This window comes from Cygnus olor, chromosome 15, assembly GCF_009769625.2.
Source record: "Cygnus olor isolate bCygOlo1 chromosome 15, bCygOlo1.pri.v2, whole genome shotgun sequence".
NCBI lineage: Eukaryota > Metazoa > Chordata > Aves > Anseriformes > Anatidae > Cygnus > Cygnus olor.
In genome coordinates, this window is record NC_049183.1 from 15,306,217 (window position 1) to 15,328,878 (window position 22,662).

Genomic DNA, 22,662 nt, shown 5'->3' on the forward strand with positions numbered 1-22,662 from the left:
TCTGCACAGGCATGGTCCTGCTCTGAATGGGCACGGTGTAGGGCTGACCCCCGGGCTTCTCACAGCACCGGCACAACTGAATTGGCCATCGACCCCCCCCCCCCCCCCATGATGCAGCAATTCCTTAGTAGATTACTAAGTCCACAAAGGTAAAAGCAGGTAAGGAGGGCCTTCCCCTGTCTGCCACTTGCTGAGACTGGAGTATAGTAAACCTTTATGGCAACAGAACCAGAAACATTTTGTTCGAAAAAGGGAATTCTGCTCTCAACCCCCCCCCCCCCCCAAAAAAAATCCAAGAGGGGGCTGGAAAAGAAGAGAAGGACTGAGGTGACTACACGGGAGTTTGCCTCTGCAGGCTCTTGGCCTCTTACCTGTCTGCACAGCAGCTTGTTGAGAGTAGGAGATCGAGGAATGATGTGGGGGGGAAGGATCTTCCAGCGGTGCCGGCCGTCGTGGTTGGGAGAGCGCGCGGCCAGTTGGAGGGACTCCGTTGGGACTCTCAGAGAGGAGGAACACGCTCCCACGGGCTGGGAGCGGATGGAGGTGATGGACCCTAGGAAACAGTGAGGGAACAGTCACCACCACAGCCGTGGTGGGGGCTGTGAAGTTTGGAGGCTGGGTTGGTGCCCACAGGCTCCAGTGTGAATGCTGGAGAGGAAAGGAAAAGCCTCTCGAGTCCAGCTGAGATCCCAAACCTCACCACAAGCCTCAGGCAGTGCCAGGATTAGAAACCAGGTGCCCCTTGTCCTGTCTCCTGCTCTAAATACCTGGCCATAGCTCATCAGGAGACAAAAGAAGCCTCCTTTGCAATCCACCCGCATTGCATGCGGCTCTGCCCTCCCTGGGATATCACCCATTACAAACTTCATGCTCACAGCGTCTGTTTTCTGTTCCAGGCAATGGAAACCTTCTCTCTCAGCGGCTGTGATGCTCAGGGTGGATGGCAGCCACCAGGACCACACAGCAGCAAGTGAAGGGCAGGACCGGGGTTGCATCGGAAGCCCGGCCATTGCTGCTTTTCCAGCAGCGCTGCCTCAGGGGGATTTATAAAAGGACTTGGAGAAGGTGGATGAGGGGAAGTCTGCTGGCTGGGCCATTTTTTCCTGAGTCCATCTGCAATGCTGTCAGGGCCGGGCTCGCAGCCTTGTGCTGCTTTGCCAGGGGGAGGCAAGAGGAACGCTGTGCCACTGCCTCGAAGCCTCCAGAGCTCGCCTCGCCTTGTGCAGCCAGCAGGCACCCTGTGCCGACTTCGCCAGGAGGAGACACTGCTGGCACGCACAGGGCAGTTTTTCCATTTTCTACAACGCAAATCCTACCACCAATATCCATCCACGAGGCAGCCCCTGGCTGAACGCAGTCTGATCCACGGCACGGAGGCTGCTTCAAGTGCTTTGAGAGTCCCTGAGCTCATGTATCAGGCAGGGAGCGCGCTCTTCCTGAAGGCTCCCAGTCCCCTGGCTGAGTCTAAAGGCAATCCTTCCTCCCCAGCCCCTTTGTGGTGCTGCTTTACTGCATTTCTGTGTTGTTTGAAAGATCTTTTGGTTTTTTTTTTATTTTTTTTTGGCTGCAGGATTTATTGTGCTCATTAGCTTGAAACCCAACGTCTGTTTCTACATTGCTGCTCCATGTTAAAAACACAGCTATCCATCACTTCAAGAGATCTCGCCCAGAGGTCAGGGAACTTGAACCTATGACAAAAGCCATCCAGACAGTTTGCAGTTGCATTTCAGAAAGAGATTTGTTGTTGGGGAGAAAGAAAACTTAGTGTTTAATCATTTTTCTTTTGGAGCTTTTCTCCAGAATGCCACGGAAGCAGCGGAGCAGTGAGGTTCCCACCCCACAACCTGCCCCACTTCCCCCTCTTTTCTTTTTGGGCTCTCCTACAGGCAGAGTTTCAGGCTGAGTCTGTACTATTCATTGTGCTAATCCAGGCTTTACGAAATGTTTTTTACGATGCAGAAAAATGTTGTCATAAAATCTTTTACAAACACAGTCATAAAATCAAAACTTTACGCTTTCCTCCCCATCCGTAATTGGAATTTCCTTCTGTTGGAAACCTTCCATCTAGCTGTCCTATAGGAAACCAAAAAACCCTCTAAACTGCATGGTCAGGAACCCTGAAGAGAGCCAAATCTCTCTGGATTTGTATATTTTTCCTCTTGTTTTTCTAACAAATCAGGAAACTGCGTCTAAGACCAAAATAATACAAGACCTGGTCATCTCACATTTTCAGTGTGCAGAGACCAAAATGTTGGGAGAAGAGCAGACATCCTTAACTGACATTGAAATGTCGATGACAGCACAAATGCTAATGCAAATCTGTGTGTGTGTAACTTACAGGACTGTCACTTAAATCAGAGTATGGTCAGCTCAGGAGCAGCACAGCTCTGGGTGATGCTCCTTGGATGCATCCACCAGCTCAGAGGGAAGGTAAGCACCTGTCATATCCATTACTCGAGTGTTCTTGGAGAGAAATTTGGGAAAGATGAAAAATCTTTGGCCAGTTCTACCCACCCCTGCCAACACCACAGCAGTTTTATACTAGCATAAATCCTGATTTACACCCACTACAGAGATGAAAATCATCCCCAGTAGTCCAGCCATGAAACTCAACCTCTGTTTTCTTTGCTTAGCAAAGAATTTGCAGGTGAAATAATAATAAATACTGAGCAGAGAACATTAACTGGTATCCAGACAGCTTAAGCAAATAGAGAGTTACTTCGCCCAAGGAAATCAGAGCAGATCTTGCCAGCCCCACCAGTGTCTGCAAACCCACCACGCCTCTGTCCAAGCAGTTCCTGCATTTCAAACAGCATTGCATCAAAGGAAACCATACTGGTACGTTCTTGGGAGCCACTCAAGAAGCACATGTGCTTTTAGGGAGGCAGACATTTTCTTTCTTATTGATTTCCCCTTCAAACCAATTCGCACAACAAAGGAGAAAAAAAGGCATTTTAGGGGAAATGTATTTGGATGCAGTTGGGTAAATGTATACTCCAAGGCTCTGTGTAGCTCGAGATTCCCTGGCTGCGGGGTCTCTCCACAAGATTCATTATAAGGCCAGGCTACAGAGGCACTGGAGAGTGCTTTCTAATCTTTATGCTCCCAAAGAAACTCCTCCATCTGTGAACTCAATGTACTGTGCTAAAACGATAGTGCTCTGAGACTGAAGACTGCCTGAAACAAGAGCTGTACAGGAGTTCTGTCAGGAAGCAATGCCGACGCCAGCTTTTATTCATGTTGACTTTATTGATTTGTATTCCTGATGTCAGGGCCGATCATTTCAGAAGAAATGTGCAGCTAATACCCTTTTCCTTGGCTACCCGCCTGTGCTCTGTGCCTCTCACATTGCTTGGGAGCCCCACTTCTCCCCAGTCAAACACCCAAACCACCCACTTGCCCCTGACAAAACACAGTGACGTGATGAAAACACAACACTGCAGCCCGTGGGATGGTATCAAACCAAACAAAGCGAGCCCTGGCTCAACCCACACGCGGCGCTGGCTGCGTATTCCCCATCTAACCACACGTGTGCAGGCAGGAGTTACTGTGCACGGTTTTGGCTGGCCGTGCGAGGAGGAAGGGAAAGCTCTGTGAATGGTACCTCGCTGGGATTTGCAGGGATACGTCTCCATCTCCACCTCGTGGAGGGGGAAGGGGGCTTTGGCTGGCATGACGGGCCGGAACATGTAGCTGTCGTTGGGCAAGGAGTGCATGCGGGATACGGAGATCTTGCGGACCGTCAGGAGGTTTTGAGAGTCCTGTGGCCGCAGACTGGCCGCGCCAACCTGCAAAGCAAGGAGACAGGGAAAAGGGTCATTCAGCATCTTGGTGAATTTATGATGGTCTCCTTCACGTCTGCTTTTCGTTTTAAAACCCGGGCAGATGTTCCTCTTGGCATCTTACAGGGAATCAGCAGCCCTGGTGACTGCAACAGAACACCAAAGCCGCAGAAAGAGCTCAAATTGCGGCTTGAGTAAAACAAGGCATCAATGAGCCATTGCTAGGCTGATTCTTGGACACTGCAGCAAAGAAGTAATGTCCAGGAAAATGGGGCCCACCCTCCAAACACAGGAGAAAGCCAGCATTTCTCACACTGTTCTGTTCTGATTTTCCCAGGGATGTTTTCAGCCCAGCCTGGGTGGTGATGGGACAGACGGACAATATCAGCCAGTGCGTGGCCACGCAGACCTAGGGTACCAAGAGCTTCTGGAAATTCATTTCTTGTCCCCCCAAACACACACACACACACACACACGCACACAGAGGCAGACATTTAAACGCATACCCACGTTAAGACCACTGCAGACCCTGGGCCTCTCCCCTGCAGCATGGAGCCCACTGGGCACTGCTGACCCTGACGGGTGGCAGCCCCACGGCAGGGGGCAGAGGGAAGGAGAGGACATCGTGGTGTGGCACCGCCTGTATGTGGAGCCTGTTCTGGGGAAGAAAAGGGATTTCTCTGTGTTTGGCCTCTCTGTCAAACGGGGTCTGGTTGGAAGTGCCCAGACAGAGCATCTCCCATCATAACCCTTAAACCTGAGCCCTCACTGCTTCTTGGAGGCTCTCTTCACTTCATCCACCTTACAGCGAATTCATCCCAGGGTCTCAGGAAGCTTTATGTCCCCAACAATGTCCCTGTGGTGCTGATGGAGCAGCAGTGAGAGGTGGTGCTGTGACCAGGCCAAGCGTACCGGGCAGCGGGACCCTTGCTCCTGCAACCTGGCTCCTGGCCCAAGGTTTTGGTCCTCAACACCTTCCCCTTACAATTTACCACATTATCTGAAGCACAACTTATCACTCTGCTTTGCCTTTAACGTCAGCCTCACAGTGACTGATTGAAAACATTTTCCCAGCTGCATGTCTTAAATGTATTTTGCTTCGCTCCACGGGGCCGTTTTCCCTCTATGCTAGCAAAAGCCAGGCCCGAGATCCCTTGTTGGATAATTTGGAAGTCACCAAGGATCTGTTTGAATCTGTTTTTTCCATGTGTTCCTTGCTCATGAATTTCTTTCCTCAGATCCAAAAGAGATACATCCCGAGACGAATTACTCAATGCTTTTACCCTCTTGAACTTGGCTGAGAAGCCGAGGGGATCAGCGGCGGTTATTTACAGGTAGCTGGCATCCAGAGCATCCCTCCGGGTCTACCCAGGCCTCGCTCCTGCTATATTAATGCAGCGGCAAGGCGGCTGTGCCAGTTGGCCTTTGGCCATTGCAGCTGATGAGCTACCAGCATCCCAGCACCTGAGCGGAAGGCGGGCAGGCGGTTGTTGAAATCCCACGCCACGCGGAGAACAAAAGGCCTCGCCCCGCTGTCTCAGGGGACTAACAGAAGGATCACGGCGTTTTTCTATTAAACCTTTTCTATTAAATCCCTCGTTGCTGAGGGATCTCGTATCAGTCTGCTCTGACTGGGTCAAATGAACAGAAATCCCTTCTTGACACAAACAACGGTGATTTTTAAGGCTTCATCTATTGAGACCCAATTGACTGAGGGACTTGGGTAAATTCCAGATGGCTCAAAGCCACCGTAAGAAGTACTTGAAATATTAAACGTGTGCAAGAAGTTTGCTGGCTCACACCTGGCGAGCTGCTCCTGACAGCTAGGAAGGCTTGGAGACACAACACCATACTGCTCCTGCTCTGTGCTGGGAAATGCACTCGGGAACCATACCCCAGGCCCTGGAAATCAGCGAAATCCTTCTAAACCCATGAAAGCCCGACCTGACCCAGCACTGCCAAGGCTGTGCGTGGTGACCGCTGCCTGCACCAAAGCTTTCCAACAGCAACAAAATGACCCTAGAGGGCCTTGGGGATGCAGCTCCGAGGCTCGGTTAAGCATCTTTAATGAGTGAGCCCAGCTCCCTCCTCTCGTGTCTGGGAATTGGTAACCTGGTGGAGCTCTGATTTTGTTCTGGTGCAAAGGGAGCTCGAGAAGAAACAATCCTGCAAATACCTTTGCAGTGCATGACCCTTCCTGGGTGATTAAACCAAGACTAAAGCAGATTCATTTTGGGTGGCTGCTACAAGTTGTCTGATGGCAGAGGATGTGCTCCCCAGTGCAGCACGCACAGCTTCGTGGCACTGCACCTCCTCTCCGGCGCTCATTTGTGCCAAAGGACTGCAGCCCATCCAGCAGCACATTGATTTAGGAAGGCACGTTCCAGGCTCAGGCCTGAAAGCTCCTGTCAGCTGAGAGCTGGGGCAGGGTCACTCCTGCGGGCACGTGCATTCGGTTCTGTGTGGTCTCAGTAGGAGCAAGTTGGAGAGGTACAGCACCTGTAGCTGGAAGAAGGGGTCTCTAGGAGGCAGGATGAGTGAAGGAAGAGACGGAAAGATGTTCACCAGCTTACTCCATCATGCTTCTAAGTGGGGACTGAATTTCAGGGCAGACGACGTGCAGCAGTGCATAGAGCATCTCCTGAATCCACAGCTCTGGTGCTTGCTGAATGCCCAACAGGTAAACGTGCTGATCTACGCACGCCTTTCTGTTTTCTCAATACTATAACACAAACAAGGCCTTACAGTAACAGTAAGAAAACCAAACTGGGCCACGTTCTCTCCGTAAACCAAGAAAAGAATCTGCCTGTCTCCAGCTCTCGATATGATTTGAAGACAGACGGCTCACACATCACATTGTACTTTAAATATGAGACTCCTTTTTGGCTAAAAAGAATATTTTTGTGTTCCAGACAAGACTGCTGACAAAGTCGGCTGGGACATGTTCCCTGCTCAGCTCCTGCACAGGCAGAGGCAGTACAGAGGACAGAGGATGGAAGCGACTGCTGTGGCTGTGAAGCGACAGGCTTAGGACGACTCGGACACCACTGCCAGCTGCACAGCACTAAAGCACAATGCCACAACGCAGAAGCAACGGCGCGGCGTCATTCACCTCAGCCTCGTGGCCTGGGGGGTGGTGGGAAGGAGTCAGGACATGGTGGGAAACAGAGCAGGAGGACGGGATTTCCATCACGGGAGTCTCTGCCCCCTCCAGCGTGTCTGGGATGGCTAAAGAGACATTCTCACAGCTCAGCGCCTCCTTCAAATCAGGGAGATAAAAAGCATCAGTAGCAGAGCAAGGCTGTCTTAGTGCTTGAAAAATGTTTGCCCTGTGTGTTTCCTATTTGCCCCATTTGTCCAGAGTAGGAAGGAAAAGAAAAGGAAATGTGGGCTGTGAAAACTGGCACAAATGGCAGGGCAATACAGAGCAGCTTGTAACACCTTCCTGGGTGCCTGTGCCACCATCAGAGGCAGGATTAGTTGCACAGAGCCCTGTGTATTTAAGCCCCTCAGTGCTGCCAGGTTTCTAGGGCTAAGAAGAGGCTCTGCACATGAAGTGAACAGCCCCTTGAGGAACCTGCGGGTCCTGATCTGCTCAGGAGGTACTCGTGGATCAGGAAAACTCGAGGAGAGTGAGCTCAGTTTGCAATCAGAGCCTGTGTAAAAGGATGTGCCCTCTCGTCCCCAGCTGAGAAAAGCAACCTGGGCGTTTATGGTGCATTTTCCTGCAGAAATCTCTATTAGAAGCTCTATTTAAATAGTGAATTCCCCATCGCTATGTAACCAAATTCCTTTTTACTTGATTTAATAGAGTCTGATGGATTTCACAAAAATCTAATTTAATGTAATTTAATCTGAAACCCTCTCATTGATTTTGCAGTAGATTTATTTGCAATCAGAGTGACAAAGGAACTCCATATTCACTCTTAATCATACGCTGCTGACATGGGGTGAGACAATTATCTCATGCCCCTCCTTTATTTCCCCCTACTTCTGATTGCCCTCGTTTTCTAGAGGACTGGTAAAAATCAGAGAGCAGGCAGCATCTGGAAAATCCACCCCAGAAGCACCACTTTCTTGACAGGGGGCCCTGACAATTCCCAGGGTCCAAGCTGGCCATGCCCTGAGCAGAGCGTAAGGCAGCGGAAAGCTGCATGTTTACAGACAAGCCCTTCTGAGCTGCATGTTACGATTTGCTTGAGGCTTCTCTGGAAATCCCCAAATGGGGCTAAAAAGAACCTGAGCAGGATTTCTGTCTGTGTGAAGGGAATTCGTGCCATTCCTTTCATATGTGTCAGGGTTGTCAGGGCCAGAGAGCCCAGGGCTTTATGAGATTGCTCCCTGGTGCTGCTGCTTATCCTAAAATGACAAGGACCAATGTGCTGCCTGGGGAACAGGACAGGGACATGTGGCTCTGTGCTTCTGAACTTAAAATTCATGATCTTTGACCTTCAATTCTTCCCTACAACAACGATCAGGACAGTGTTAGCCCTGGAGAATGTTTCTAGTGGCCTTCCTCCTCGGGGAGCCCTCCTGAGATGACTCAAGATGTGGAGGTGGTGGTGACATCTCTGCCGGAGGGGGGTGCAGGAAAGCTGCCTTCCTCCCACTCTGCCTCGTCTCCCGCCTGCTTGGCTCCGTGTCACTCGGGATCAGACTGCCTGATGACCAGACAGCAGTGACTGGCAGGAACTGTCCCCTCCCTACCCCAAGCACAGAAGAGCAGACACCTCGTGTGAACCATTACCAGGGCTTGGTGCTTCGCCTGTGCTGCTGACTCCGACTTCATGGCCTCCTGACTTCTGCAGGGCGCCCTGCTGTCCGGGGCCACCGCTCCTCCCCTGCTCCCACTGGTGGCCGACGTGGTTGCTCCTCTGGACATCTCCAGCTCGATCTCAGCATCCATCTCAGCATCCTCCTTGGCCTCCTTGTTGCTCTCCTCCAGGTGCTTCATCAGCACTGCCACCACCACGTTGACCAAGACGAACTGTGCAATGAGGACAAAGGTGACGAAGTAGACAGGAGAGATAACGGGCAGGTAACTGAGGCAGTGCTTGTCTTCCCGAGTGCACTCCCGGAGGGTATCCTGCAACAGGGAGGGAGAGGTGAGGGATTAATGAAGTCTGGGGCTCCAAATACAGAAACAACCAAAGGTAACCTGCTGAGGGCTTAAAGAGTATAATAACATAACCCAGAGACAATGGCTTGTGGGTACGATCTAAATGAATGGGAAGAAACATGGACACCATGAATTACAGCATCTACAAAGAGGAAGATCATGTTATGTCCCAAAGGCACAGGGCAGAGTCCATGGTTACTTCTCCCAGCCACAAGAACAGGCACAATTTTCCTGAAGTATAATAAATCTGTTAAAAAAAATGAATTTTCAGGTTGAGCAAGACTTAGGCCAAATTATCCTTTGAAAATACTTGACTTTTAAATGGAAACGTTTAATTTTTACGTTTTAAAAGGAAGCTTTTTTTTTCACACAAGGTGTGCCTAAATTTGTTTGATATTTGTAGCTACATATCTACAGAGAGAAGAAAGAACCCGGACAGAGATTGCACACACCTTCATGATGCCATTCCAGTTGTCCCCTGTTGACACCCTGAAGAGGGTGAGGAAGGCCATGCCGAAGTTGGTGAAAGTTGCGTGCCGGCTCAGACCTTCGCACGGATTTTCTTCACTGCAGTCTGCAGGAGAAAGAAGTGGAAGCACGTCAGCGAAGCCAAGTTTGCCGGTGCTCCTTCAGAGCTGCACCCATGGTCCGCAGCTGCAGCAGGGAGGATGGCTACGTGGTGATCCCACGGTGGGCTCACGTGCAGCCACGCTCGTCTTGGCGCAGGCAGATGAGAAAATGGATGGTAACACAGCATGGCTATGAGGGTTAAGGTTGACATTAGGCAAGGTGTTTTCACATGGAGGGAGGAACAGCCCTGGGACAGGTCACCAGAGAGGCAGGGGAGCTCCATCCTTGGTGTTCAGGATCTGGCTAGACAGATGAGGCTAGATGGGGCCTCAAGGGGAGGCTGGCTGGGGGCCTCCAGAGGCCTATCAACATTTTCCTGATTCTCTTGACTTAGCCTCAACAGACAGCGCCAACACAAAGTGATCTAACAGGAGGTGGAAACAAGAAGGCTTTTGCTGGGGTGTCTCAACAAACCCTGCCCTACGGTACACTTTGTCTGCTATCCTCTTGATTGCATTCCTCGCCTTGATTATTTTTTAAAGGGCACATCTACGGTAAGGGACATTTCTCTGCAATAAAGTGGAGCAATTTTACATTTTTTTTTCCTGAGAGTTAATATACTAATGAATGTAAATTGAACACACGAAATATCCCTCTTTCCATAAACCACAGGCTCATTATATTTTCATGATGACAGGCAGCAATGGCTCCTGCAAGGGAGTTTCACTATTAAGCATTTATTTCAGAAGCAAAAAGGAAGGAAAATGAAAAAAGCAAATGGGAAAATCCCCCAAAAGACCAGTCCTGGGGGAGTGAGCGCTGATGGTTCTTGCAGCTGACATGCACCAGCAGTGACTGGGAAAAAAAAAAGAAGCGAAAGTATTTCTCATTTGAAGTCCAGGTGGGAAGCAGTGTGCCGACTGCCTGCAGTTTGCCCCAGACACGACTGGGGCTTTCCCAGTCTCTGACCACGTGCTGTGGTTACCCAGGGACTGGCACTGGCAAGGTGTGTGCGTGGAAACACAAAGAGGACTCAGAGCAGCAGAAGGTGCCTCTGTGAATAAGACATTTTTCAGCTCTGTGGCTGAATAAATACATGCCCGTATATCTAGACACGCAATATGAAACATACAGTATTTCATTTGGGGTGGATGCAGAACTAATTTTTTTCCAGAACCTGTGGAGACTTAAAAATAATTTGTCTTGGGTTGAAAGAAATATTCTGCTTTCAGGCATTTGTAATCTGAGCATAGGGCTGGACTCATAAAGGGGATTAATGACAGCCATAAAATCACCGCGGAGGACGGGCCCTTCTGATGCTACCAGGGATGCAAGCATTGAGAAGGCTGAAAGAGGGCAGACACGTCTCCTCTGAACAGCACGTTTAAAGGCAGTGGATGCCTTGCCCAGCTTAGCCAGGTTCGTAGTGTTTTCTCTCTGCCTCTGCCTGATGTTTGGAGTGGTGGACACACGCACAACCGGCTCTGCAGCATCCCTGAGCTAGAGGAATAAATGATGCTGGACAATCAGGAACCAGGGGATACTTCCTGATTTATGCAGAAAAAGGAAGGTGATGCTGAGAAGAACAATGGACAGACAAGACTTGGGCAGCTGGAAGAGCAATGTCAGCCAAGTGCAGAAAACTAATAGAGTGTGGTGGAAGCTCTGAGGAGGGACATGTTTATGGTGGCATCCCTCCAACATGAATCTGACTACCATCCAGCTCTGCAGGCTCATGTGCTGTCTTAAGTAGCAAACTTCCATCTTTGTGAACATATCCATGCTAGACAATTATATTTAAACAGTAAATAGTTCCTCTACAGCCAAGAGTGGTGTTGGACAAACCTCTAAATATGTGTGCACATTAGGCAGGTTCTGTATTACATCCTTACGTGTCATCTGCGACCCTGAGATCAAGAGAAAGCTTTAATCTTCAGAGTCCAAGCTGTGAAGCTAAGTAAGACCCAAGAATAAGAGAGAAGAAAGGAAACAGCTAGATATCAAATAAATATCAACCGGATGAAATAAATTGTGTCAGGCACATTACTCACCTAGCTTGCCAAACAATTCCACTCCCAGGGCAGCATAGATAAAAAACAGGAGCATAAAAAGTAGGCCAAGGTTCCCTACCTACACAAGGAGAAAGCAGAAGAAGGGTCAGGCAAGTTGAGGTCACAAATTAAATTGCTCCATCACATTTTAAATATAAGCAAAAGAGGGACACTGGTGGCCAGAGGCTAATCGTTATCTCCCCTGGCTTCCAGCGCCCTGGTCTCCTTCCATGGGTCTGCTTTAATAGACCCAGAGAAGCCTCCCGAGTGGGGAAAGGAGCAGAAGCAAAGCTGTCTCTGTGCCTCTCCATCCTGCTTCCACTTACCTGGGACGCTGCATGCAGTCGTACCGTGGCCAGCCTGTAGCTGCAGCCTCGGCAGCCCTCAGCACCACACGTCAGGACAGTGGCACTTTAAGTGACCTGGTGCTCTGGTATGAGCTTTAAGGCCTCACCCTTCTGCTTGCCAGGACTGATTCTGAGCATGAAGGCAGAGGGTTTCAAGACCGTGACATTAATGAGACACGTCTCAAGCCACAGGAGGAGCTGCCTGGTTTTCTAAGGTTTTTCTGGCCTGGAGGGCTTTTGGAAAATTAGTATGTGCAAGAAATTTACATCTTACTCTAGTAAGATGCCTTGCAGAGACATTTACAGCTTTTTCTCAACAACTATCTGAATTTTAGCTTTTGGTGTCTCAAAAGAAAAACCTCATTCCACATGCTAACACTTAGGCATCTTGCAGTCTGAGCGCTGCGTGGTGTGCTGCCATTAGGCATCAGCACGCATTTGCAAAGTGGCTGAAGGGGATGGTAATAGAAGTGCAATGATGCTAAAGGGAACACAAAGGTTATTAATAACAATGGCATTACAGTTATCTGCACTCGAGTCTAAGCCTTTAAAACAACTCAAAGAGCAGATTATGAGTGAGTCAGGCAGAGAATGTGAGGGGCAGAGTGGCCTGACCAGCTAACTACCTGCATTTTACCTGCAACTAACTCCGTCCACATTTACCTTTCCTGTCCCTTTTAAGTTCCTTGTGTCTATTGACTCGTAATGGAGGTAGAGTGATTGCTCTCCCATTAGACAGGGTGTCACGAGCTTCATTTTATCTCTAAGGAAAAATGAGCAAGGTGGTGATTCGGGTAGCCAGGCCAAGGGATGCACGATCTCCACGATATCTTCTAGTGAATTCTTCAATCTGAGAGAGCTTTCTTCTTTAGGGCAGCACAGCCACAGCACTGATGGATATTTTGACCGTGTTGCTTAATTTCATTATTGTGGTTATCAATACGATATCAGTTATTATCAAATTAACACAGCTATCACTTTTTTTTTTAATTTTATTTTTTTATTAAAGAAATGGCAATAGTGAAATTATGCAGTGGAGACTGTAATTGCTATAAAGTCTAAACTGTCTACTACACATAGAGCTTTGCAATTCCACTAACATTATTACCATACTCCAGGGAATAATAGAGATAATACAGTGATGTGGATGGCTGGTCTGGATTATTTCTTTGCATGTACTGCCTTCTGGAATAACGCTTTGTAGCTCAAGTCTGCTGGACCACTGATGGTTTATAAGACATTAGGAGGCAGTCTGCAAAATGACTGCAAATCAGAAAATATGGGAAAACAGGCAGAGGCACAAGTGTACAAACACCCTGCCAGGGAGGCAAATGAGCAAATAATTAAAGAGAAGGAAATTAAAAGTGATAAACAAGTTTTCTAGGTTGAGCGTAAATTAAAGCCTGATGTTGTAGCACTGCAGAAGAGGGTCTTGGATTTTTTTCAAAGCAGCCTATAAGCTGAATATTTTACTGCTATTTTAGTGCTTAATAAATCAGCCTGCAAACTTTTGGAATTGATGAAATTCCAAGGAATTTAGACTAACATCAAAGTTATTACCAGGTTATCAGTCAAAACTATTGCCTACCTCCCCACATTCAAAGCATGACTGCCTTGCACGCATAAGTACTCATAACTGGTAATTTTGAACTGAGCCGACATTTGCTCATAAACAATTTGCCTTGTGTGTGTTTGTAAAACACTCTGTCTTTAAGATTGTGCCTAACTACTTTACTGAACCAACACGTCTCATAACTAGTCCTTCAAAGACCAGTTTACACTTGTGGGGTTGCTGTACAGGCTGCTCAAGGCACCTCAACCACAGGCATACTCTAGAAATGCTTAGAAGTGTGTCTGTAAGTGTGGTGTTTGCTGCTGTTTGAGGTTGCTTCTGCCCTTGGCTGAGAGCAGCCCCAGGGGCAGTTTCAAAGCTTGGCTGATGCACAGGATCTCTTGGGAAGTGACTGAAGTCTGACACTGAGGTGGAAACGTGGCCACGTGGAAGAGAAAGGTGGGAGACAGCGGCAAGTGAAAGGCCTTGGGATGGCTGGTGGCACCACCTTTACTGTTATTAAACTCCAGCCCACCCCGCACCAGACATCTGGAGCTGCTCTGTGGTGTAAGCTAAGAAGCAGGTAGTTTTCCAGGTGCCCAGGAACACCCCACTGCCCTGACCACCCCTGCAGACCTAACAGCCGCAGGGATGTGTGCAGGCAGCTGGTGCCTCCTGTGGCTGGACAGGGCATGAGTCTCTCAGCAGCACAAGAACACCTGATGCTGAGCAAATGGCTTACCTCTCAGGCACCCCAGCAAAATCATTTGGTCTATTTGTGCAACTCCTGGCTCTGCTGAACCAGTACAAGTCAGTGCCAGATTTAATATTTTGTCTGTCTTAGCCCATGCCTTTCTGGTACATGTCCCTCGGGATGGGAAGGGAAAGGAAAGGAAGGTCCTCTTCAGCCTGTGGCCTTCACCAAGGCATGAGCATGGAGAAGGACCCGAAGCTTGCTCCCAGAGATGGGGTGAGGCAGAGGCAGCGAGGTCAGCCAGGGGCTGCTGAGCAGCCGAGAAAGCAGACTGCATGTGTGTCTGTGACCTTGAGTGAGTCATTCCTCTCCTGTAACTCGACGTACCCATTTGTAATACCCTTGTGGATAGGTAATTAATGTCTCTAAAGCACTTTGAGATCTATTGAGACCAGACAAGAAAAGGATTGTGTGTGAATCATGTTGCTGTGAGGAACGGGAGGGGGCAGGAGCACATCCAGGCACTTTTCCCCAGCATCCAAAGGCTGGAATTCCTGTGCTGGACTCTCCATCGGGGACGGAGATCCAGCTCTGGTCAGCAACCTCAGCTTTGGCAGCCAGGCAGGCTCTGAAAAGTGGTTCTGCTCTAGCAGCTCTGAACAGGTCAGCCCATGCTCTGTTTATCCATCAAACTCCCCCTGACTTGGGCTGGTGCCTTTGGCTGGGCAGAGAAAACTACAAATAACCCCTCTCCCTGTCAGCCAGGGGCTATCCATCATCTGCCATGGCTCCAGTGCTGGGGGGAGGCTGAGGCCCATAGGGAGTGAAGCAGAGATGAAGAATGTCTTGGAGATGGTGGTGGTGCCCTGAAGTACCCCAGAGAAGCCACAGGGGAAGATGGAGCCACAGGTGAATATTTGTGATTCCTCCTGGACCTTCACTCCCTGGCATCCTGGCTGCCATCTACTGCTGGCAAACGTGTCTGTGTTCCTGGTGCACGGGGTGCTGCAGGGACAGAGGCAGAGTCCTCCATCCCATTTGGTGGTTCTAACCCACTGGAGGAGCAGGGAGGCCCTGTGGTGTGAGGAGTTACCTCCCTCCAACACGGTACATTCCAGACCGATCTGTGATCAACTGCTGCAAAAGCCTTGGAGTAACCCTGCTTAGCAGTAAGGAAAGCAACTCCGTTCTCCACACATCCAGCAAAACCCTTTTCCCACTGCTCCTGCACAGTCTGGGAGGCTGTCTCTGCTTTAGCTATCGCAGACTTCACTGCCATTAGCTTTTTGCCTCTCCCTAAGGGAGGCTGCAGCAGCGAAGCACCACCTCATGTCCCATCAGAGCCCTGCCTCTGACCTACGCCAGTAAAAAGCCAGTATCTGCCAACACAGGGACACGGAGAAACTACAGTAGGTTGTGTTAGCTTGATATGTAAAAGTGCTGTGCCTCCCAAGCGATAAAAAACGATGCCAAGCTATAGGAGGTGTGATGTACGTTCCCTCCGGGCACAGGCTGGTCCTGCTGTCAGTGGGATATAGAGGATGAGATCTGCACGATTCTCCCGTTTCTCAGTTTCCCTCTGTATTAGATCACACCACTATCAGCAAGGCCATTTCCCTTGTGGATCACCGTGCCTCTGCTCCTCATCGGAGCATTACACGAGGACAGTGGTTCTCACCTGCTGTGGGAAGCGTCTCAGGATGCTGAGATGCCAAGGGCTAGAGGCAAGTTACTGCACTTGTTATTAATGTGCTGATCACATGCAACAGGATGCCAGCCACCTGGGCACCATCACTCCTCTGTCGCACTCAGCTGGCCGATCCTGCCCAAATCCCTCAAGAGCCTGCTCTCCCTGCTATTGGAGAGGCATTGATGAAATACATGTCTTCTGCTGTCCCACTCCTGCAATGGCTGGCTGAGGCACACTACAGTTCTTCTTGTGCCTCTTCCTGCTCTGACATCAATTATTTCTGCATCGCTGGCCCACACCTTGGCATTTCAGTTGTCCATGCAGGCAAAGCACACACAGCTCCCTGGGATGCCTGTCAAGAACAATATCTCATAAAACTAAGCTTCTGCCAATCCTTTCCAAGGACATGAGTCCTCCTCATCTTCCTTCCAGCACTCTTGAGCCAAAGCAATAATCTTGGAAGCAAGAAAACACAGGGTAATTTATGCATTAAACCCAAGAGAAAATGGGCACGTTTGCTTGGAAAACATAGGCCACCCGTGTGAATTCCAGGACTAGGGGAAAGGGCCAGACAGACACCCTTGAGGCTCAGATCACCTTGTTGGTGCAAACACAAGGCCACTAGCTGAACCGAACCAGCTCCCCTTTCTGTATATCCCTTCAGCCCCACAGAGACCAGTGCTAAGAGCCAGCGGAACAGTGGTTTCTTAGTGATTTCTGTTTCCCTTCTCTACTGACATCTCCCAGACAGCTCTGCAAAGCTCTGTGGTGTGCAGCATAGCACACACCTACCCCTCTTCCAGAATCAGTCGCACCTGAAACACTTGCTGGTAAAACATTTCTATTCTTGTTCTCTGAGCTTCACAGTCATTGTGGGTTTTCAGCATCTGGCAAAAGCAGGCTATTGTTTGTGTCCCATAACTGCTGTTAGACAATGCCAAAATATGTCTTCAACAGCTGGAGATAAGCACAGGAACTGCACCACCAAGAAGAGCTGAACTCCCGGCTAGGAGCAAACTAGAGACTGTCCTTCAAGGGACTAATAGGACGAGGAGTTCTTCACTTTTTTTCTTGGCACAGACTGTATGTGGGGGGAGTTCCAAGCTTTGAAGACGAGGAGGAGGTATACTGTACAGTCCTGCATTTAATTAATGTGCTGTCCACAGACCAAGTGAGAAAAAAGAAGAACCCAGATGGTTTAAATAGATGGGCTGGATTTCACTCCTAGTCACAGGGGTGCAAAGCAGAAGTCACTTTAACAGAACTGAAGTGGTGCAAATGAGCATCAGGAAAAAGAGGATAAAAAACTATACAGACCACCTTGCAAAACAGGCTCTCTTCAGCTGTCAGATTGTGTTTTGTCTTTCTGTAAATGTCTCATTCACTTTAGAATTACAACCTTCGTTATTTGCTGAAGTGAAATCATAGCATCAAAAAGGCTGATGGAAAACCAACACCCTTTGCTCCCTCTGTGTTTGCTGCTATTCCTGCTAATAAGACTCGATAGGAAAAGTCCACATTTTATTATGGTTGGCCCCGCACAGCCAGGGTGGCAATTGGCCTGGATTTCTCTTAGTCCTCTCTGTCAGGGACAGCACTGGCAGCTTAGCGCTGGCTGTAGGTTTTCTTACTGGCAATCGATACCAGAAGTGCTGTGCAAAGCGAGCGAGGCTGCTCGGTATGGGGGATTCACTTACACAGTGATCGTTTTAATCCAACCAAATGCGAAGTTGCAAATCCAAGAGTCAAGTGTGGGCCATGCTACAGAAAAGGTGAATTGTACTTTGGAAAGTAGGGGATGTGAACGAGACTAAAGGATTACCATCCAACAGGAGTCCTCCAGAGCAGACACTGCGTACAGAACTGATGTAACCACCAGATGTATAAGCAAGTGAGCAGACAGCTGAAGCATAAGGGTGGTATAATTCATTACCAGCCTTAAAGGGGCCAGAGATCATAAAGAAGAGGAAAAAACTTGAAACAGATCTTGAAAACCTGCTTGATACTGAGAGATTAAAGCATTTCAATGTTCTTCTATTAGCGAGAGTGCAAGAAATTATTTTTTCTCTTATTACCTCCAAAAAGGAGGAGTTTCTAAATGAAAAAAGCAAAGTAACATCCAATGAAAAAGCAAACTTGGCTAATTCAGACCAAAAACACCAGATTTTTTTACCAGAAGGAATAAACACCTACTGTAAGAATATATTTCATCAGCAGGGGATGGTTGATTCCTTAACACTTCCTGTACTTAAAAGAAGATGGGGTGGCTTTTAAGACGTGTTGAAGTTCAACCCAGAGCTCTGGGGCTTGTGTTATGCTAGGAGCAGGCCTCTGTGGTCACAGGGGAGTTTTTGATCTGTGAACAGCAGGACTGAACTGGCTGAATTGGGTCTGGCAATGTCTAAGCGATGAAGTCAGAGCTGGTCACGCTAGCCCAGCTCCATTTTTAGCTGCTTTGTTTAAAACAGAGGATCTATTTCAAGTTTATACCAGTGCATCAGATTTTAGCACTTCGTGCTTTAGAGCCCCTGACAGGTTTCTTTCATTGTCCAAAAAGGGAACACCGTGGTTCAGAGTTGAGGCTGACGGTGCCTTTCTGGGTGACCCTGGCCCCACTACCAGGTCAACCTCTCGGCCAACCAGCTGCGAACTTAGAAAACTTGGGTTCCTGTTTGAAAAGGAGATACTGCCTCAAGACTTTACAGTAGGGGGTAAAAGAATCCACACAGCACAAGCACGGTTGGTCTATGGCAGGAATGTGATGATTCATTCAAACTATCCCAAACACTTGCTGGGGCTAAGAGGGCATGGAGATAGTGGACTGTTCTTTCTGTCTCTCTTGCCTCTCCTTTTTTGTACTCCTTCATTCCATCTCTTTATTTTCAGACACCTGGTGAAGGAGAAGATCACTGTGCAGGGGCAGACAGCAGGTTACTTGACAAGAAGGATACAGTAGGGTAGGAAGTCCTCCTGCACTGAAAACAGAAGCTTAAGGTCAGCCTGTATTCAAAGAGAGGGGACTTAGCCTGTATTGTGACATCCTCAATATTGGATCAAAATGCTAACATTCCCCAAGGCTGGGGATAGTTGGTTCTCTAGGTGTTACTCAAGCTCTCCCTGCTGCTGAATAAAAAAAAGTAAGAAGCTGATGAAAATCACCCAAAAGAAAAAGAAAAATATGTGCACTGTAATGACTATCTTATTATGGTAAGCCCATAAATGGACGTTCTACAAACACCAGAGAAAGATTTTTTTCCCCAAAAGTTAATGAATAAACATGGAATGCAATTTTGTCACTTAGACACATTCAAGGAGGATTTTCCAGCTGTGGCTTTAGGCCACTAAATCAATTACAGTAGGAACTCTCTTCCCCTGTCTTTGAAATGAAAACTGTAGCTTTATGAAAAGTGATCATTGTGGGAGAGGTCTTCCCAAGCTTCCCTTCTTATCTTACGAATTTCACTGAGGAGCAAAGTGGCTTTTTTATCTGCACAAGATCTGCTTGGAATACCCCTCAGGATTTCCCTTTAAAAGAGACTTTAGTTTGAATGTTAACTGCAAAAACACCCCAAGGAAACAAAAAGCCTGGCCTGCAGCCACCCTATTGTTTTGGGGTGAAAAAAACAAGGCGAGAGAGAAAATACGCTCTATAATCACAATGCTTTCAGAAGAAAAATAATAGACACAAATCAAAAGCTTTTTTGAAATGCTAGAACAGGGGTCAAGTTGGTAAATTCCATCTGTTAGTCTCAGCCAAGATCCTTCACTGAAAAGGAGATATGAATACCAAAGGGCAAATGTTTCAGATTAGAAACATCTTCATGGCAGTGATGAAAAGTAGACAGGCCTTTCCAAGAAAAAGAAATTCCCCTTGTTTCCCAGTTCATTTTCGATAGATCATGGGCTTCTTGCACTCAGCAACTAGCTCACAGAGGTATATTTGGGTAATTACATACACTAGTTCTACTAATTCTCATGTGGCCTCTCATATTCTGGAAGAGATGTCTACACGGTGTGTGCTTTTGGCCAAGCCTTTGAGATGTGATCCCTCTGCAGACAGCTGAAGCTGATCAAGATGTGACCACCCAGCATGGTGTGCTGCCATCCCCCCCATGCTGATGGGGCTGTGTTGGGGAGAGGGGAGGCCTGACTCTCCCAGTCCATCCCAGAGTACACTACGCTGACTTTTACACCAAACAGAGCAGGCCCACTCATACAGTTCCTTCCAGAACTTCCAGCTGTGAGATGTTCTGGATGGGTTGAAAACTAAGGACTTGTCTGCCCATGCTTCTTGAAGTGCTGCATCCGAACTGCTGGCTCACAGAACACCGCAGAGTTCCCCTGCCTGATCCTCAGTGGCCTGGCACCTCACGTTGCCAACCTCTTCTGGGTGAAGCAGAAATATTTCCTTTCTAATCTCATAGCATTTTGTACGGGGTGAATGAGTCCACAAGAACCTACAGTCTCCACCTCCAGTGCTGTCTGGTTATATGTGAAATAGGAAAGTGTGGGCAGCTGAGCTGACTCTGAGGACTGAAAGATTAAGAATCAGACCGCCAAACCCACAAACTAGCAGAACAAAACTTAAGTAGTACAAGATTTTAAAAACAAAGGGGCCCTAAACTTGGAATTCTTCTGATGTGCTTTAGATTCTTTTGGGGTAAGGGTACAAGTCAGCAAAATTTCTATCCTTCTCTTTTCAGATAAATTGACCCATAAAAAAGCGGTCCCAGGAACTGAACACTTGAAGGATCCTATCGATTATCATTAAGATTGGCAGAATCTTTGTTCCTTTTGCACCACATGAGAATACAGTGATTTGAGACCCCACTTCAAGCTTTTAACACTCAGAAATGTCTCTCCTATTTGGCTTTTAAAGTCTGCAGCTCCTCTGTCAATGCATGTCAATAACTGTGGCTGCTCTCACAGAGAACTGCTGAGCTGGAAGCTATCTACTTCCCGTGCTTTCACTAACAGTTTTCTCATTTTGTTCTGGTGTTTCCCAAACTCTCCAGTGAATTCTGCATTTTAAAAGAGCTCTGTCTACAGCAGTATGCTCTCTGTTAAGTCTTTTTCCATCATCCTGGTTCTCCCATCTAACACAGGCTATGTTACCATACAAAACTTCTCTACCAAAGCACTGGTGGCAGTGGAGAAAGCTGATATCCTCCCCAGGTGGCTTCCAGTGCCCACCAAACACCATGGCACAGAGCTATCCCCAGGCCCAAAAGGTGCAGTCCACCAAGAGGAACAAGCTGGGCATGGATTAAGTCTGGAGGCTTACCTGGGGAAGTGCTTGTACCACTGTGTCCAGGAGAGCTCGCATTCCGGTGGCCATTTTAAGCAGTTTCAGCACTACAATGAAAACCAAATCCTGGTCAGCAGGGCTGGGAAATATCTCAAGGAAAACCCATAAAGGAAATATAGCTTCAGATCTTGTAAGAGAGGGCTTACATCTCTCTTACATTCATTCACACAGATGGCAAGCTCACTGCATCCTGGTAGGGCCCACAGGACATCCAAACATCCTGACTACATCCCACACCAACTAATGTTAATGACGTTAGTAAAACAGACCAAAAGCCACAGAACTCCAGCATGCCCTAGCAAGAAAATGGGAGACTGATGGGGAGACACTTCCTCAGGGAAAAGCATCATCTCTAACTCTGATCCTCCCTTCTCCACCAGTTCTGATCTCGTCTAGTGTCAGTACAAAAGGACTGTGATCCTGCGTGTGAATCAGAGACCAATTTGAGACACTTCAAACACCCACAGTACCCCACCTAGCTTGTTTCTGGTTTGACATTCTGCAGGCTTATCTGCTAACTGTTCTCAAATCAAACTGAAACAGCAGGACTAGAAGAACAAATGGCCAAACCGTTTCCTGACGTGTCTGGAGGGATGGCTGAAGACCTATGGAGCAGGCCGTACCTCTTGCTATTCTCAGCACCCGCATGATGCGTATTATTGTGGGATTGATAGGCAGTGCAGCATTCATCTCAATTTCCTCCAGTGTGATTCCCACAATTGATAAGAGAACTATGGCCAAATCCAGCTGATTCCACCTAACAAAGAGAGGAAGGACAATAAAAAAAGAATTGTATGCTGACAGACATCCAAGAGCAGAGAATTAACTGTTAAAAACAATCACAAGCAAATTCCAGATGCCCCTCTGCTGTCGGATCTGGACCCATGATCTTCTGTGTGGGATAAAATCAACCCACTGAAGCTGGCACAGCCAGCCCTGAGCTACAAGCTGCTGCTGGCTGGGATTGTACTCTGGGATGTGCCACTGCCTACTTCCCAGTCCCTATTGTTCCCCTGTATCCAGTTGGAGCCACTTTCAGGGACAAGACACTAGTAGAGGAACCTTTGATGCGATGCAATACAGCTGCTTGCATGTTATGTCACCTGTCCCTTCAATCACTCCACTTGAGTAACTTCACTGATTTACAGCCTAACAATTGTAGAGGTCCTTCCACAACGACACTGAAAGACAGTGAGATGTAGAGAAACTGAGTGACTTTCCTACACAATTTCCCCATTAAACAATCTTGCTCATAGCAGCTTCCAACCGTTCAGTCAGGGTAAATGAGGCAAACATGCTGGTTTTGTGGAAAAGTGTCTGATCTCACCCTGTTCCCCAGCAAGTTGCCAGACCGCAATGTGCTCTCACATACAATCGCTTCTGGCTAACTGTGTGGCAGAATACGATCTGTAGGTCTCTGAAGCTGGGATCTGAAGGCAGTGGGGCTGAACACAACTATCTGTGTCTTTGCCAAGGGCCTTTACAAAGGCAGCAGTCTGCCAATGGACTGGTTTGGTCCACTGGCAAAACAGACTTGCTTTTGGGACTA

The 22,662-nt window shown here is 48.1% G+C and overlaps 1 protein-coding gene across 4 annotated transcripts in view; it reads right to left on the bottom strand.

The window, feature by feature from the left end:
* Positions 1-22,662, bottom strand: part of CACNA1H (calcium voltage-gated channel subunit alpha1 H) — a 227,814-nt gene that overhangs the window by 3,169 nt on the left and 201,983 nt on the right. For 3 of the 4 annotated variants that reach the window (XM_040574186.1, XM_040574185.1, XM_040574188.1), the window contains 8 exons: positions 21,737-21,870; positions 21,090-21,160; positions 11,523-11,601; positions 9,354-9,475; positions 8,530-8,868; positions 6,895-7,041; positions 3,605-3,788; positions 372-553 (listed from right to left, as the gene is read on the bottom strand). In XM_040574186.1, coding sequence (XP_040430120.1) covers positions 372-553; positions 3,605-3,788; positions 6,895-7,041; positions 8,530-8,868; positions 9,354-9,475; positions 11,523-11,601; positions 21,090-21,160; positions 21,737-21,870 — 1,258 coding nt within the window. The remainder of the gene's footprint in view (positions 1-371; positions 554-3,604; positions 3,789-6,894; positions 7,042-8,529; positions 8,869-9,353; positions 9,476-11,522; positions 11,602-21,089; positions 21,161-21,736; positions 21,871-22,662) is intronic. The other variant, XM_040574187.1, reaches the window with a different exon arrangement.